At 57.6% G+C, this 15,517-nt stretch overlaps 8 protein-coding genes across 8 annotated transcripts; 5 read left to right on the top strand and 3 right to left on the bottom strand.

The window, feature by feature from the left end:
* Positions 1 to 249: 249 nt before the first annotated feature.
* On the bottom strand, positions 250 to 2,578 carry A1Q1_07115 (uncharacterized protein; the record flags this gene model as incomplete). The annotated part of the gene is made up of 5 exons (XM_014327364.1): positions 250 to 322; positions 387 to 1,801; positions 2,321 to 2,379; positions 2,444 to 2,504; positions 2,558 to 2,578. The coding sequence occupies 5 exons, from the start codon at positions 2,576 to 2,578 to the stop codon at positions 250 to 252; spliced, it is 1,629 nt and encodes a 542-aa protein (XP_014182839.1).
* Positions 2,579 to 3,652: 1,074 nt separating this feature from the next.
* On the top strand, positions 3,653 to 4,391 carry A1Q1_07114 (uncharacterized protein; the record flags this gene model as incomplete). The annotated part of the gene is made up of 3 exons (XM_014327363.1): positions 3,653 to 3,883; positions 4,015 to 4,098; positions 4,146 to 4,391. 3 exons carry the CDS (start codon positions 3,653 to 3,655, stop codon positions 4,389 to 4,391), a joined length of 561 nt encoding a protein of 186 aa, XP_014182838.1.
* A 517-nt stretch (positions 4,392 to 4,908) lies between these two features.
* On the bottom strand, positions 4,909 to 6,257 carry A1Q1_07113 (stomatin-like protein; the record flags this gene model as incomplete). Its single annotated transcript, XM_014327362.1, has 5 exons — positions 4,909 to 5,081; positions 5,119 to 5,611; positions 5,891 to 5,964; positions 6,008 to 6,047; positions 6,093 to 6,257. The coding sequence occupies 5 exons, from the start codon at positions 6,255 to 6,257 to the stop codon at positions 4,909 to 4,911; spliced, it is 945 nt and encodes a 314-aa protein (XP_014182837.1).
* Positions 6,258 to 7,231: 974 nt separating this feature from the next.
* A1Q1_07112 (uncharacterized protein) lies at positions 7,232 to 8,232 on the top strand (the record flags this gene model as incomplete). The annotated part of the gene is made up of 4 exons (XM_014327361.1): positions 7,232 to 7,314; positions 7,361 to 7,570; positions 7,617 to 7,973; positions 8,145 to 8,232. The coding sequence occupies 4 exons, from the start codon at positions 7,232 to 7,234 to the stop codon at positions 8,230 to 8,232; spliced, it is 738 nt and encodes a 245-aa protein (XP_014182836.1).
* Positions 8,233 to 8,338: 106 nt separating this feature from the next.
* On the bottom strand, positions 8,339 to 10,367 carry A1Q1_07111 (uncharacterized protein; the record flags this gene model as incomplete). Its single annotated transcript, XM_014327360.1, has 8 exons — positions 8,339 to 8,518; positions 8,568 to 8,633; positions 8,691 to 8,831; positions 8,876 to 9,097; positions 9,149 to 9,319; positions 9,369 to 9,441; positions 9,501 to 10,155; positions 10,202 to 10,367. The coding sequence occupies 8 exons, from the start codon at positions 10,365 to 10,367 to the stop codon at positions 8,339 to 8,341; spliced, it is 1,674 nt and encodes a 557-aa protein (XP_014182835.1).
* Positions 10,368 to 10,824: 457 nt separating this feature from the next.
* Positions 10,825 to 12,874, top strand: A1Q1_07110 (nucleus protein; the record flags this gene model as incomplete). Its single annotated transcript, XM_014327359.1, has 7 exons — positions 10,825 to 11,055; positions 11,114 to 11,315; positions 11,370 to 11,498; positions 11,536 to 11,668; positions 11,706 to 11,881; positions 11,930 to 12,007; positions 12,045 to 12,874. The coding sequence occupies 7 exons, from the start codon at positions 10,825 to 10,827 to the stop codon at positions 12,872 to 12,874; spliced, it is 1,779 nt and encodes a 592-aa protein (XP_014182834.1).
* Positions 12,875 to 13,139: 265 nt separating this feature from the next.
* Positions 13,140 to 14,000, top strand: A1Q1_07109 (nucleus protein; the record flags this gene model as incomplete). Its single annotated transcript, XM_014327358.1, has 2 exons — positions 13,140 to 13,280; positions 13,329 to 14,000. 2 exons carry the CDS (start codon positions 13,140 to 13,142, stop codon positions 13,998 to 14,000), a joined length of 813 nt encoding a protein of 270 aa, XP_014182833.1.
* A 311-nt stretch (positions 14,001 to 14,311) lies between these two features.
* Positions 14,312 to 15,369, top strand: A1Q1_07108 (60s ribosomal protein; the record flags this gene model as incomplete). The annotated part of the gene is made up of 3 exons (XM_014327357.1): positions 14,312 to 14,401; positions 14,539 to 14,982; positions 15,229 to 15,369. 3 exons carry the CDS (start codon positions 14,312 to 14,314, stop codon positions 15,367 to 15,369), a joined length of 675 nt encoding a protein of 224 aa, XP_014182832.1.
* Positions 15,370 to 15,517: the final 148 nt, after the last annotated feature.

Below are 15,517 nucleotides of genomic sequence, written 5' to 3'. Positions count from 1 at the left end.
AGCTGGCAGTGGGAATCTCGGATGTGGGGAAGTGATGAACGGGCGGTATGAACGTGAGGAAGGTGGAGTTGCAAGGTATGTCTGATCGTTTCATCGTCCGTCAAGTGTCGTGTCGTATGAATCATTGATAGAGTGTCCGATCGCGTCAAGATTCATCAGATGCTGTGTGCGTGAAAGGAAATACGTGTGTGGCGGAGAAGGAGAATGAGAAGAGCTGGGTCGCGTCCACGAGTCTGTCGTCTCTGATCGTTACTGCCACGTTGTTCTCTCCTCGAGAGTCTCCTCGTCTTCGGTCGGTCGTGACGTGATTGCGGAAAGGTACCTATGGATCGGGTTCAAGCTGCTGCGCGGGGAACGACGTGCACAAAAAATTGTACTCGACCGACTTGCACTTGGTGTGGATCAGCGCATGGCAGTCGTTGCACTGCAGGTAGTTGAGGCCGAGCTTCTTCGCGCAGACCTTGCACTTGTTGCGGCTACTGGACGATGAGTAGAAGATATTGGCCCAGTTCGGCGAGGCCGAAATCAGCGTCGACGGGATGCGCTTTGTGCCTTGAAGCACGGCCGCCATCGTCGTCGAGCTCTTGGCCGAGATTGTGAACTTGTGCTGGATCAAATTCCGGGCAGGCAGGGTAGGAGACTTTGGCGTGCTGTTGTCTCTGGCAGACTGTCTTCGCTGTAGAGGTGCAAGTGACTGTTGCAGCTGGAGAGGCTGGGGAAACTGGGGAGATTGTGGCGTCTCCGGAGAGGGAAGATCGGTGACCAATGACTGGGGGCTGTGGGGCACCTGGATGGGGGCTGGAGGCGGGGAACGGAGGGGACCAGGTGGAGGCCGCAGCGGGCGAGGGGAGTCAGCTGGCGGACTGGCTGGTGTGGGAGGGGCAGCGATGGGCTCCGCTGCGCCTCGGATGGTGAAGGTCGAGCAAGTCTCCTCGGGAGGTGACGGAGGGTAAGCACAAGGCATTGTAATGTCGACAGGTGAGGAGACGGTTGTCAACGCCGTCGCCGCTGCTGTCGTTCCTGCCGATACGGGGCTATCGAGCAAGCCCTGGCGAGCCGTCTCTTCGCTCGCAGTGCTGCTTTCGGCGTGCACATAGTCACGGTTGCTTGACCTAACGGACGGCGACGAGCTCCGTGTTCGGGTTTGAGCGTCGAGCCACTCCTGGGTGACTGTTCTCCTTCGGGTCTTACGCCGCCGAATGGCCCCATCTCCTTCGATACGAACGTGCTTGTTCGCGATGGTCTGGATGTGCTTCTGCTCGCGCTGACGCCCCCTCCGGGGCTCCTCGTCTTCGTCCGAGTCCGAGGAGGAGTCCGAGAATCCACCAATTTCCATCTCGACCTCCTTCTCGGCCCGCTCAGAGGAGCCCTCATGATCAAAAATCGGCATCGCCCGCCGTTTGCCTTTCCTGATCTGCCCCGGCGACGTTGGTGAAGTCGGCGACGTGGACTGTTCCACTGCCATCGGCTCATCGCCCCCGTCCATCCGTGATACGCACGAAGCGTACATTACCTCCAGCCGGTGCAAAACCTCGGTAACGACTGGTCTGTCTGCAGCGGTAAAGCTCAAGCAGTGCAAGGCCAATTCGAAGAACTCGAGCGGGCAGCCGGTGTCCAAGTGCTTAAGCAGCTCGTTGCGATCCGGCACGAAGACCGGCGGCTTCTTCTTGGTCTCGGGGTGGTAAATCTTGGAGCTGATCAGGATGCGCGTGCACAGCTCCAGGAAAATGATGCCCATCGAGTAGATGTCGGTCGGCAAGTCGAAGTCTTCGCCCATGATAATCTCGGGAGACATGTAGCCCTAAGCCATGTTAGCGTAGCCGCGAGTGACACCTTACGTCTGTTCCGCAGTAGGTCATGTGTCTCATCTCGTCGACATTTCTTGACGCAATACGTGCAAAGCCGAAGTCAGTCACCTTCAGGGACCCGTTGTCTGTCAACAACAGGTTTTCGCCCTTCAGGTCGCGGTGAAGACAGTTACGCGAATGCAGGTATGCCAGTGCTTTCGTGAGGTCCAGGCAGTACTTTAACCGGAGGTGCCATGGGAACGGCTTGTCCTTCGCGCGGATCAATGCTCGGAGGTTTCCGCCGTCGACATACTCGGAGCAAATGCTGCATGTAAGCTTTCAGGTACGGGCGGACGGCTATCGCGGGTGTTGTTGATCGATCGACTCACAAGACACGCCCGTTGGCCCCAGGTTCCTTGCACAGTCCCAGGAACAGGACGATGTTTGGGTGGCGACACTCCCGCATGATTCTCCACTCGCGCTCAAAGTATTTGCGAACCTGCTTGTCAGTGATGCCGTCGAAGGTCACTCACATCGTATTGCGTCGAGGAATGAATCTCCTTGATAGCTATATCGATGCCGAGGTATTGGCCTAGGGTACGTAAGCCACCGCGCCTTCCCGGCGGCCATAATGAACGGAGCAACTGTGAACCTACCTCTGTAAACAGAGCCGAAGCTGCCGCCCCCAATCCTTGGGCCCCAAACAATGTCCTCGAACTGCGCTCGTTAGTTGAACTGTCACTGTTGTGTTCGACGTCGATAACACTCACCGGGACGATGTCGAAATCCATCTATTCGACAAGGCACTAAAGCTGAAGGATGAAACCAAACACGGTAGCGGGGAATCGTTACTGGTGGCGTGTCCTGGGGAAAAGGTCTAGCCGTTGCGAACGAAACGCAGAGGTCCGAGCGGGGAAGGTTGGCTTGTTCGAACAGCGCAGTCGTTGTGAATCGAGTTACGGTGGCGAGAAAGTGAGCAGCAAGCAAAAGGGAAAAGGTAGAAGAGAGTGAGTCTGTTTGCGTGTGCGAGTTAAGTACAGGGTGAGAGTATGTGTGTAGTCCTCGTCGAATTGAGTGGAGCAGTGTAAGTGACGCGAGGTGGCGAGGTAACGCTGTTCGCATTAATTAGTGGGCTGGCTGGCTGTGTGAGAGGGGGGGTTTCACAGGTTGAACCCTTTGGACGTTCTTTTCCTTCTGCTCCATCTTCGTAAACGATTGCGTCCACGAACCTAGGAGTTGAAGAGTGACAAAGTGACCGCGTGCGGCAGAGGATGAACGGCTGAAGTGCTGATAAGATTGAGTGCGGTGCTCGTGAGGACCTGTAAACGAGAAGCACAAACGGCAGCAAGAGTCAGTGCCATCCTGCTCAGGTACCGCGTGGTGACGTCATTCTGAGTGTCTGGCTGGGCGGCGTCTGGCTGACGGTTCTGCACCAGGTACTGACCAGCACTGCCCGGCGCGCCCAGACCCGGCGGGATCACGCGTATGCCATTAAATTCCGTCACGGTGCGGACTCGTGACAGTCCTGAGAGTCATGCTCACCAAGGCCCTCAAACTTCGGCTCAAGTACATGGCCACCTTCTGGGTTACCTTTATCTCGGGCCACCCTGTGCTTTCTACGTTGCTCTTTGCTCTCACACTAACACTCGCATTCCACCCACTCCACCGTGCCAACGTGCACATCCCGACCGCACCACACGCACACCTCTCTCTCTGGTGGCACATCGCCGCACCACCCTCACGGTTCTTCCGTGACTAGACCTCGGAGCCAACATTGACCCCGATCAACTGTTCAAATTTCCGCCGTCATCCCGTCACCCAACGTGCATTACTCCACTCCGACCCTCCTCAGAGCGACGCGCACCATGGCCGACCGCTTTGCAGCCCTGAAGCCGTACTTCCCCAAGCTTGGGTCGCCGCAGACCTCGAACCCGGACAAGACGGAGCTCTCATATGAGCCCTGTCCTAACGGCGATGGCAAGAGCGTGTACAACCCTCCGCGCGAGGGACGTTCGCACCACTATGAAGCTCTCTACAAGGGCGAGAAGGAGGGAAGCGGCGAGAAGCCCTGGTGGGACTTCCACGTCTACCATCTCGTGAGTTTCGTCGCCAAGGCGTGCTTTGTCAACACCGAGTTCTAGTCCTGTTCCGCCGGAAACTTCGGATGCGGCCTCCACCAGGCTTCGGATGCGGGCCTCCACACTGACCATAATTGTTGACACATTAGCCTCTGAACCCGAACCACGTCAAGTATGCACAGGAGCTGTACGAGGCCGTGCGCCGCGAGTTCCCAGAGCTGCGCGTGTACCGCGTAAGTCCTTTAATGCATCTCGGACCTGACGCCAGTTCTTCGATAAGCCGCTCGGTCCCCACCCGATCCCCATGTTCGAGGTGAACGTGTTCAACCCTCTGCAGCTTGGCGCGCTCATGTCGTGGTTTGTCCAGAACCGCGGGCCGTGTTCTGTCCTAATCCACCCCAACACGGGCGACGATGTGAAGGATCACACCACCAATGGCACCTGGCTGGGGGAGAAGGTGCCGCTCGATGTCGATCTGCTCCGTGCCGTGGACGCAATGCAGGCCGAGAAGAAGGAAGGGCAGTAGTTCTCCAGTTTGTAACGAATGCATGACAACTGTAGCTTAGGTTGTTTTCCAGTTTAGCAGGGATTATTGGCGATCAGGCGTTAATCAAAGCGACAAGAGGTAGGTGATACAGTTGGGCGAAGAGGAAAATATGTACAACTAACGAACCAGGCGAGGGCCGTAGTAGGCCATACGTGGCGCAGATTAATGGGAAACTTTAGGATTGGCACAATTCACGCTCATTTCGGGCTGTTCTTTCTGGCGTTTGGCGTTCTCACGGTCTCGGAGGACCGGAGCCGTTGGTCACGTCGACTCGTCTGGGGCTTACATCGAAGCCATCGAGTTGAGCAGGCCGGCGCGCGAGGCGCCCGACTCGTGCCCGTGCCCTTGTCCGTCGCCGGCGTCCTGGACCGAGGCGATCAGCTGCTGGTTCATCTCGCCACCGGCGCCCATTACGCCGAGGTTCATGGGGACGAAAACGACTGTGCAGTGTCAGCTCTTGAAATCGCAGCATGGATCTGGCCGTAGTGACGAGCTTCTACGCCGTGACGGCCTCCGCGGAGGCGCCACATGCCGCGGCTCGGTGAGACAGATCCTCGTCACTAGCATCGGAGCATAACGTACCCTTGCTTCCGCTCGTGCGGGCCATGGCCTGGAGCGCCTCGAGCTGGCGGATCTGCATAGCGGCGGGCGAGGCGAGGATGTCGGCAGCTGCAGCGTTAGCTCCCACATAGATCAGAAAGCTTACCCTGGCGCATGAGCTTGGCGGCGTCGACCTCGGCGCGCGCAGCAATGACCTTGGACTCTCCAATACGCTTCTGGGTGGCGGCAGACGAGAGAGACTGCTGCAGCTCGACGGAGAAGTTGATGTCCTTGAGGAGGATGGACTCGATGCTGACGCCCCACTTCTCGGCCGTCGTCTCGATGATCTCGGCGACCTCTTGCGCAAGGCCCTCACGGTCCGAAATGACGGACTGCAGGACGCGCCCACCGACGACTTGGCGCAGAGTTGTCTGCGCACGCTCGACAAGTGCCATGGTCAGGTTGTTGATACCGAAGGCGGCGCGGTAGGGCGAGACAATGTGCCACGAGATGACAGAGTCGACAATGACGGAGACGTTGTCCTTCGTCTGCACCGTCTGGGGCGGGACGGTCGTGAGCTGGATCTTGACGTCGACCATGCGGATGTCCTCCGAGCAGACGTTGACCTGCACGAGACCGGGGTCAACAGACTTGTAGAACTGACCTGGGGTGTCAGTTACAGTGGCGTGAGCGCAACTCACCGAAGCGGGAGATCAGACCGACGGAGCCCTGCTTCACCTCCTTGTACGGGTTGGGCAGAGGGCAACAAGGGAACTGTCCGAGCTGGGGAAGTCAGTACATGTTCGCAAACGGGCCGCTGTCCTATCAGGCAGGTAATCGCCGTGGTGGTCGCAGCGCCATAACGATTCGCGCGGCAGCGGTCATTAGGGCCTTCAGCCCCACGGCTTCGCTGCCGTGTACGGCCAGAGTGCACTCACCGCTCCGATGCAGGCTCCGATGCCGGTCATCATAGATCCGTAGAAGCCGTGAGTGACAGTTCCAGAACCAAGATCTGCGGTGTCAGTTGACGTCTATCGATCTCTAGAAGGGCTCACCCTGGGCGTAGGAAGGCTGCATGTCGGCTTTACGTAGGGGCTGAACGGTCTGCTTGTCAGCTTCGCAACTAACACTCCAGCTTACGATGAGGGCAGGCTGAGGGGGAATGACACCGCGGTCGACTGGGGCCTTGGAGTGGCTGGGCCCGTCATCAGTGACATAGCGGTGAAGCTCGTTGTCGTCGTACTGCAGAGCAGGCGGCGAGTTGTTGGTAGCGTGGTTGTAGGAGGGTGCAATAGAGGAGGACATGTTTGTTGGTTATTGTGTGAGAATGCGAGTGTCCGTGCCGGCGGACAAGTATATATAGTTTCTGCATCGAGCATCATTCGGGAGGGCGACGGCCGTACGCGCAGAACGCCCCGTCGCCCAGAGTGGTAGCGTTCTAAAGCAGGTGAGCAGAGGCGCAGAGGCGCGACACAAGGCGTAAGGCGAGTCGAGTTGAGGCTGAACATTCCGAGAATCTCAAGTGTCACGGGGCCACCGGGGCTGAGCCGCCGCGCCGCCGCCGTCGGGGCACCAGGGCACCAGAGTTCAGAGCTGACACGCCTGACACCCGGACACCGGCCGGCCGGTCACTGGCTATCTGGGTGGCAACGGCCTCAGCGCTCTGACTGTGCTGAGCCGTGCCTGGCTCCTAAGGGCACAGCTTTCTTGGCAACGGCGCACTGCCAAGTGATATAGCGTCGCTTCCGTCGCTTAGCCCGCTGATAATGTCGCGCACCGGTGCAGGATGCACTGCCCTTGATGCATTGTAAACGTGCAGAGGAATCCCGATACGGACTCGCAATGATACGGCCGGCATAAACGTGTTCTGGCATCCGCGGATGAGGGACGGATCCGAAGGAAAGGCCCATGACTTGGAACAGTCAGCGGGGACGTGTCGCTTCTGGCTAAAACAGGCTCAGGAACGATAAGCATAACAATCGTGAGTCACGTGACGCCAGCTGTCTAATCTGGTTCCGCCCGGTCGTCGAAGGGTCGTAGACCGGCAAGGACGGCGACACGGCGACTATCGCGACCCTGGGGGCCCATCCCACTGCTGGTTGGCGCTGCCCATGTGGGGCCACCACGGGCCCGCCCTCCGAGATGCCTTTGGGCGGTCGCTGGACCGGCAAGCCAAGGCCAGCCAGCCAGGTGGCAAGCGGCCAGCTCGCCATATTTAGATCGCCTGGCGATATCTCCCCCACTGTTCTCTTTTGCATCGTAACATCCACCCGCCCACTATGAGTCGCTGGTTCTCGCTGATTCTCTACCTGGGCTGCCTCCTCGCCCTTGTGCAGGCCGCCACTGGCGCCGCTGACGCCGAGTGAGTAACCGGCGCTTTGCGACTTGTTATTATCGCTAACCACCAGGGCGCCCGCTGCCAGCGAGCCTGCCGCTGAGGGCGGCATCAAGAACACGGTCACGCGCATCATCAAGGCGTACATCAATGGCGGTGTCATTCCTGTCGACTACGAAGAGCGCGCGAAGAAGGACGAGGCTGACGGTGTTGTGCGCATCACGGACGCCAACTCTGAGGAGCTGCTCGCGTCGCCGGGTGACGATGTTTGGGTTATCGTCGTGTGAGTACCAAGCTCAAGTGCTCCGGGCTTTCTAGCTAACTTGCAGTCATGGCCGCGACGCCGACTTCCTCGCGACTGCCTTCACGGAGGCGCACGCGAACGTGACGAAGCGCTTTGCGAAGGACGCTGCCGCTGCAGAGGGCGACGCCAAGGCTGAGATTGAGCACTTCAAGTTTGGCCGTCTCGACTACTACAATGACTGGGCGACATGCACGCGCTGGCTCATCACCAAGCCGCCCTACCTCGTCTTCGTCTCCGAGAACAACGGCAAGAAGGAGCTCCGCTTTCTCAGCTTCCCGCCCTTCCCCGCCGAGGGCGAGAAGATGTACAAGCTCATCAAGGACGGCCACTGGAAGAACATCCGTCCCTGGAAGTCCCCCTACAACCCCGTCGACGGCGAGCGGTAAGTTGGGAGCGAGATTGTAGCTGACAACAGTGCCCATCTCGTCGAGAAGTACATCGAGGGGTGGAAGAAGATTGGGGAGTATACCAAGAACCTCCCCGTGTGGTCCTGGGTCATTTTCTCCATGATGGCTGCGGGCCTGACACAGACCATTACCGGCTGGCTCTTCAGCGGTGGTAACCGCAACCCGCAGCACCCTGCCCAGCGTCGTGCTGCTGCTGGTGCTGGCCGTCCTGCCCCAGCGGCTGCGCCCAAGTAAAACACTAGACGGGGTTAGTGGACGTGGTGTCTCATATCTCTTGTCACTTTTGGTATGTATTACATCTTTTTGTACAGAGCAACGACTGCTGCGACTCCTACGACCCCTACGACCAAACGCGGCTCGCGAGCTCGCCCGACGCAATCTCCACAATCATCAGCTTTCTAAAGAACGGCATGTCGCCCGCGCCAAACTCGAACTGATCCTTGGCAGTCAAGTCCTTGCCGCGCGCGAGTGCCTCCATCGTCTGGCACGCGAATACACCACAGTCGGACCCGTTGTTCTGCTGAGGGGTTTTCTGGATGTCAGTTCGGATGGGCTCAGCGGAAACTCACGCTGCTGTACACGTCCTGCCAGCCTGTAAAGTCGAACTCCTTGTCTAGTCTAGTCTTCCACTCCTCCTTCAGGTACATGCGCAGATTCTGGTCGTCAGTTGAGTCCAAAACACGTCAGCTCACCTCAAACACCTCGTGGCGGAACCCGTGATCGGCCATCGAGTCGTAGTACTCGATGCGCTTCTTCTTGAAGTTGATGCACGCGCACGTCCAGTGGCATCCCTGCACATGGACGGGGATCACGAACAGATCCTTCTCCGGGATCTTGCGCTGCGCCCGTTAGTCAAGCTAGGGATCTGTGCACTCACTGTCCGGCCCCATCGCTTCACGCCCGCGTATCCCTGTCCGCTGAGCTTCTGGTAGAAGAACGAGTTGCCGACAGCAATCTTCTTGCCCTCCTTGTCTGCCCGCGCACGGAGCGCGTCAACGTAGAAGTTGATGATTTCATCGTTCAGCCATGTCCCGGGCTTCAGCGTCCGGAGGGCCTTGGCGTCGACAGTGTCCGACTTGAAGTTTGGATCGGCAAGGCGCTGTCGTACCTGCTCGTGTTAGCGGAACATTGTTGCGACTGGCGGACTTACGATTTCATTCTGCTCAGGAGTAACGTCTTTCGGTACTCGCGGACGAAGACGTGCCCGGATCGCTTTCTCCTTCTCTTCCTCTTCCCGCTTGAACTTCTCCAGCACACTACTCTTGACATGCTGAAGGGGCGGGGGCTGGAGACGGTCTCGTTTCCGCGGAAGGGGCTGGGGCTTGAACTACTACGTCAGTCTCATTGCCTCCTGCTCAGGGCGTGCGTACCTCTTCCCGTCGTGCTTCGATGGCTTCATCAAACGTCTTCCGGTTATCCAGCTTGAGGTTCCTCAAGGTCTTGCTGAGATCCGCGGAGCTCGTGCTGGCTGCTCTGTCAGTGTGCGCTGCACGAACGCTCACTCACCGGCATAGCGATGCTGTTCCCTTTCCCGCAGGAGCTCTTCCCTGACCCGCTTCATTGGAGCGCTCTGGTCGGGGTTCTCCCGTATGTACTTGTCCAGCATCACAAGCTGCGCAGACTCATTCTTCTCATTTCGATAGCGGTAGGTTTTGCTCGAGGAGCGGCGAGGGCTGCGCGGCGGCGACGAAGACGGACTCGACAGATTGCTGGAGCTGGATCGGGAGCGAACAAACTTGTACTCGCGTCGCGGCTTCGAGTACCCCACGTCTGGTCGGTTGGGCACCCTTGATTCCCCGGTAGGCACTGGAGATGTCGGCGCGCTCTCGACTGACGATCGGGGAGAGTCAAAGGATGAAGTGAACAGCGGCTGAGGCAGCAGTGGGTGGATGCTCTCCGGTGTTTCTCCTCCCAGCGTCCGGGCGTGGTCGTTGAGATGCCTTCGAGCCTCAGACATGTGTTGTCTTCGCTGCTCCTCGCGCTCGAAATCAATGGAAATATCGCCGTCATCGTCAGATAGCACGACCGCCTCGCTAGATGTACGTCCATTAGGAGCAGCGATCACGCCGCCATTCCTGGAAATGCCCAGTTGAAGTCCAACCGCTGATGCCGTTCCGTTCGTCCGCCGAACGTGAGGGCTCGGCCGCGTTGGCTTGCCTACATGATTAGTCCCGCACTGTCTAAGATCCACATAGCTACTCACGTCGCCCCAACATCCAGTCGACACTATCCTTCACAAAAGCGAGACCTGACCAAAGGCTCCTGTTGCCTTGTGACCCTTCGTCGGAGACCAGTCGTGGTCGCTTAGCGGAGGATTGGTGATTCGGGTGATGTGAGGATGACGAAAGACTGCGTTTAGCGGCAGCCATTTGGGAATCGAAGCGCGGCGCCGTCGAGGGCCCGCGAGGATGTTGCTGAAGTACACCAAAGAATGGCCGTTGCTATCGCTTTTCCGGGCTGTAGGAAAGCATTAACGGGTTGTCGCGACCGTAGAATCTTGGATGCAGGACAAAGGGGAGGATGAAGTCTTGGAACAACAACATAATATGGTGTCACAGCTTGTGTGGTGCTGCAACGCGAGATTGCTTCCGCTCCGGTCGCCACTGAGAGTCGCGGAGAGTGGGACACTCATTCCACCAGAGCTCATTTGTTTATTCTCCTCGATCTCGAGATATCCACACCTAACCTTCTCTGATTCGCCTCTGCAACGTCGACATAGAGGATTCCGACTACGGGCAACCTCACTGTTGCGACCTCTCTCGCTGAAATCCCCGAATCGGCGTAGATTCCTCGTCCGGATCAGTGCCAGCCTCGACTACTCTGCGGATGGCCGACCTTGAATCTACGCACTCGTCGAGTCACGCGTTGTCCGACGAAGTGGAGCCAGAACGCAGAGAAACTCACAGCGAGTCAGGCGGTCAATCGTTTGATGATCCGGACTCGAGTGGCGACGATGCGATGGCCGACGTCGTGGACGTGCAGGCGGATGTAGCTGGCGACTACGGGGAGGACATGTTACTTGCTGAAGGAGAGCAGGGCGGTGGCAAGCGCGTCAAGGTGAGCCTCTCGTCATCTACTCAGCTTACATCTCCAGGTATACGAGCTTAGGGATCAGGCCTGGGTCGATCGGGGGACGGGACATTGCAAGGGTGTTTACGACGACCACAATGATGTTGCTCTGCTTATCGTCGAGGCGGAAGATCCCCCGCCGGAAATCCGACACGCTGAAGGCGCGGAGGGACCTGGAGGATTTCTCAAGGACGACTTGCTGTTAAATACGCGTGTGTCCAAGGAGGAGAAGTACGACCGCCAGCAGGGTGCGTACGCGCTTCGGAGCATTGGACCAGAGGCGATGCTGACGTCCGGAACAGGTACTCTGATTGTCTGGACCGATCACACGACTCAGCAGGACATAGCGCTGTCCTTCCAAGATGTTGAGGGCTGCGACGATATCTGGCAGTTTATCGTTGAGGTTCAGAAACATTTGAGCAATCAGTTCGGTGAGATTTCTGCCGAGTCATCGCCACTAATCCCCAGGTGACGATCAGAAGATGGCCATGGCTTCGTCATCTTCGCCCCTGGCTACCTCTCCGTTACTTGGTTCCTCGACCCCTCAGCTGGGTGGAATGCCCAGGGATGAGTGGCAACAGCCTACTCTTGCAAACATCAAGTAAGTGGAGCCAGCCGAGTGAAGCGCTAACGAGCAGGGACCACGAGATGTGGTTGCGCATGCAGGCCAAGTCTGCCGCTGGTCGGGAGCGAGCCGTGGAACATATCATCGGAGAACACTACATCAAACAGCTCATTGGCGTTCTGAATCAAGCAGAGGACCTGGAGAGCATCAACGATCTGCATGCCCTGTGCTCGTTGATGCAAACTATCCGTGGGTTTCATGTTTGGGACCCAGGGCTGCGGATACTAACCCTCGCAGTCATGTTCAACGACAATGGTATCTTCGAGTATATCCTTCAGGATGACATCTTCATGGGGGTCCTGGGAATGCTTGAGTGTAAGTAATGTGCTTGCTCACCGAGCTGATGGAGCAGACGATCCAGAGTTTCCCACTCTCAAGGCGTCATATCGCGCATTCTTCCGGCAGTACTCAAAATTCCGTCAAGTGGTCGAGATCAAGGACGAGTCTATCAGGAACAAGATCCACCAGACCTCTCGACTTCTGTACCTCAAGGACGTGGTCCTTGCGAGATTGCTGGACGACCCGACGTTCGGTATTCTGAACAGTTTCGTGTTCTTCAACCAGGTGGACATCACGACCTACATTCAATCGGACGAGCAACTCCTTCACGATTTGTTTGTCGATTTCCGAACTGATGATGAGGGTGGAAATGACGCCAAGAAGCGTGATCTCGTCGTGTTCCTCCACCAGCTCATGGTCATGGGCAAAGGCTTGCAGTTGGCGAACCGTCTTGCGCTCTATCGAACGCTTTTGGATCGGGGTCTGTTGTTCGCGTGTGAATGGGCTTTCCGCCAGAGGGAAGCCGTCATTTTACATGCTGGCGCTGAGATCCTCACTCTGGCCGTGGAGCACGATGTCAATGCGGTCCGTCTGCATGTTCTCCGAGAAGAGGAGATCTCGCGAAGAACTCTTGTTCTCGAGGTCATCAGCCTGCTTCAGAGCACCCGGGATCAGGGATTGATGCAGCAGATGATCGAGTCGCTCAAGACGTTACTGGAGGGTGGCCAAGAGAATGAAGTGAGTTTCTGGTTCAAGGATGAGCTGACCGTAAAGCAGTTCGCTCGCGTCAAAGAAATGCCTGTTGTCGAAACCTTCACGCAATACTTTTACGATCTGTGCGCTGCACAGTTGTTCGCCCCAGTGTCTGCGCTACCTGAGCTGAAGGACTTGTCGGGTGTGTAATTTTCCTGCGGCTCAAACTGATAGACAGGTCCGCCTACGTTAACCCCGGAACAGGCGCCGCTGATCGGATTGCTCGTCGATCTCTTGTCTTATTGCATCCAGATGCACGCCCACAAGTCTCAGTACTTCGTGTTGTCAAACCCTCTTGCTCAGAAGGTCTGCTCGCTTGTCTACGCCAGCGACAAGACCCTTCGTCACTGTTAGTTCCGCGAACCACGGCCGCAGCTCACCACCAGTCTCCTTGCGGTTCATTAAATCGTGTCTCATGACCAACAACCATTTCATCCATCGCAACTTTGCTAAGAACGGCGTAACCAAGGCCATCTTAGACCTTGTGGACCGAGAAACCAGCAGAGATACCATGTTGAGTTCGGCGTGTCTGGACACCCTGGAACTCATCCGAAAGGTACGCCACATCGATCTCCATTGTCGTTTCCCGAACTGACGTTCTCAGGAGAACATGAAGCCGATCATCATGGACATGTTCGACAAGTACGAACCGATCATGACGCGATTGGCTGAACGACCATTCGTCAGGGCTTACGCCCATGGCCTACGAACACGATGGGAGCAGTACAAGGAGCCGCCACCACCGCCACCGGCTCAGGTCGTTGAACAGGAGAAGACCCGCTCCGCTGCCGAGGAAGAGGAGGCTTGGTTTATCCAGTCCGATGAAGAAGACGCCGATGCCGATGGGTCAGGGAGCCCGCAGGTGCCGTCCAAGCGTAAGCGGCTCCTGCAAGCTGGACCTTCCTCCAAGCGACAGCTTTCCTCTAAGGCGGGTGGCCTCGGTCTGGACTATGACGATGCCTCAGACAGCGAGGGCTCCGCCGACGAAAGTCCGAAGCAGCCGCCTCCGGCGGAGAACGGGCATGAAGAGGACGCTCTCTCGGATGTCATGCTCAAGGCGCGAGCAAAGCGGGAGCGCGAAGAGCAGGAGAATGAAGAGGAAGGCGCGTTTGCCAACCTTTTGGCGGGCAAGAAGCCTCCAGGAGAGGCGGGCGATTCGTCCAAGGCGCCCACGAGCGAGGCCAGCTCATCAGCAGATGCGACCGATGGTGACAGCCCAGAGAAAAAGATCAAGCTGAGCCTAGGCAGCCTAGGCAAGAAGCTCGGCGGACAGTGAACCCATGTACGATTAGTAGACTATGCACATCGGAAGGCAATGTAAAATCCAGTCCTGTTGCACCACACGGTCATCGCACAAATGAAGAGCATTCAGAGCCATGAAAGTCGGCTGGTGGGCAGCAGCAAATGACGTCATGGGTAGAAAATCGCGAAACCTGGCGTTAACAGTTTGTCGGAGTTAAGTGCCAGGCACGATGAGCACTTGATCACCACGTGGCACTCTCACTGCAGCACTGCATCCCGTGCACTGCGTCGAACAACCACAACGGATTCCACGAACTGAGTTGCAACCTTCAACTAGCATCAAAAATGTCGGCCGACCTCCAGTGGCTCCTCGTTCGCAAGTGGAACTCCTTCCAGCACAAGGCCGCCAACGGCCCCATCTTCTCGGCTGAGAAGGTTAGTCATCGATGAGAACGCGACCGATAGAGCTACGATTCGAACCGAATTTGGGTGGAAACAGACGGATCGACCACGATGGATTGGATCGGACGGAGGGAGCGGATGTTGTGCGGAATCTCGTGCGCTTGCGACAGGCTTTTGGCGAGCAGATTGCTGTCCAGAGGAGTCGGTTGGGAGAGGCGGATGCTATGGCTCTGGCACATTCTCGGGAAGGGAGATTGTCGGTAGAGGCGTTCGTTGCACGGCATCCGGGAACGTATACGGCACACAGGAAATCGGCAGTGTTCAAAGCTCTATCGGTTGCGGGAAGGACAAGGCAGGACGACATGCTGACGTTGCAGGGCAACCTTGTCAACCTCCACTCCGGCAAGTACTCTGGCCTTGCCAACAACAAGGTCATCGACATCTCTGCCGGCCCTGACGGTTCCATCACCGTCACCAAGGTCCAGGCCGACGGCGGCAAGGTTGCTTCCACCAAGCGCCAGTCGACCCTCCGTCGCTCCACCGGCCCTCGTCGCGCCAACAAGATTGCCGCTGTCGAGACCGCCCACAAGGGCTTCCGCCCTGACCTCCGTCAGGTGAGTACTTCTCAGTCTTGGAAGAGCGCGTAGCGGTCATCATGGCCGTCGCAACCTGTCTAGAACTCGCCGGAATCCGTTTGGATATCCCATGAAGGTTGGGTGTAAGAGGAATGCGAAAGTGAAACTCCCAAGGCTTTTCCATGGCCCGGCAGCTCCATTCTAGGAAGTCGGGTGCAACTGTGCTGCCTAGGGACATTTCCATATCACTACAACTCCTGTTGTGATCGGTCGCTGACTCTACAGGCTGCCGTCGCTCGCGCTTCCGCCCTCTCGCGCGCCAACAAGCGCACCGCCAACCCCCCCAAGGACCGCGCTCCTAAGGCCCGCCGCAACAAGCAGGCCGCCGCCCCCGCCTCTGGCGAGAACGCCATGGACCTCGACTAAGCGTGTAGCGGATGTCGCGTCATAGATTGGTGTTGTAGCAGGGCTTTTGGACATTGATAGGGCACGGCTTGACTATCGATGTCTGGAGGACGTTTGGTAGTAGCAGGTGTCATGCCAGCATCCTCCGCATATGATAAAATCTGTTGCA

This window comes from Trichosporon asahii, assembly GCF_000293215.1.
Source record: "Trichosporon asahii var. asahii CBS 2479 unplaced genomic scaffold scaffold00009, whole genome shotgun sequence".
In the NCBI taxonomy this organism is placed as follows: domain Eukaryota; kingdom Fungi; phylum Basidiomycota; class Tremellomycetes; order Trichosporonales; family Trichosporonaceae; genus Trichosporon; species Trichosporon asahii.
This window is presented reverse-complemented; position numbering and strand designations above follow the sequence as displayed.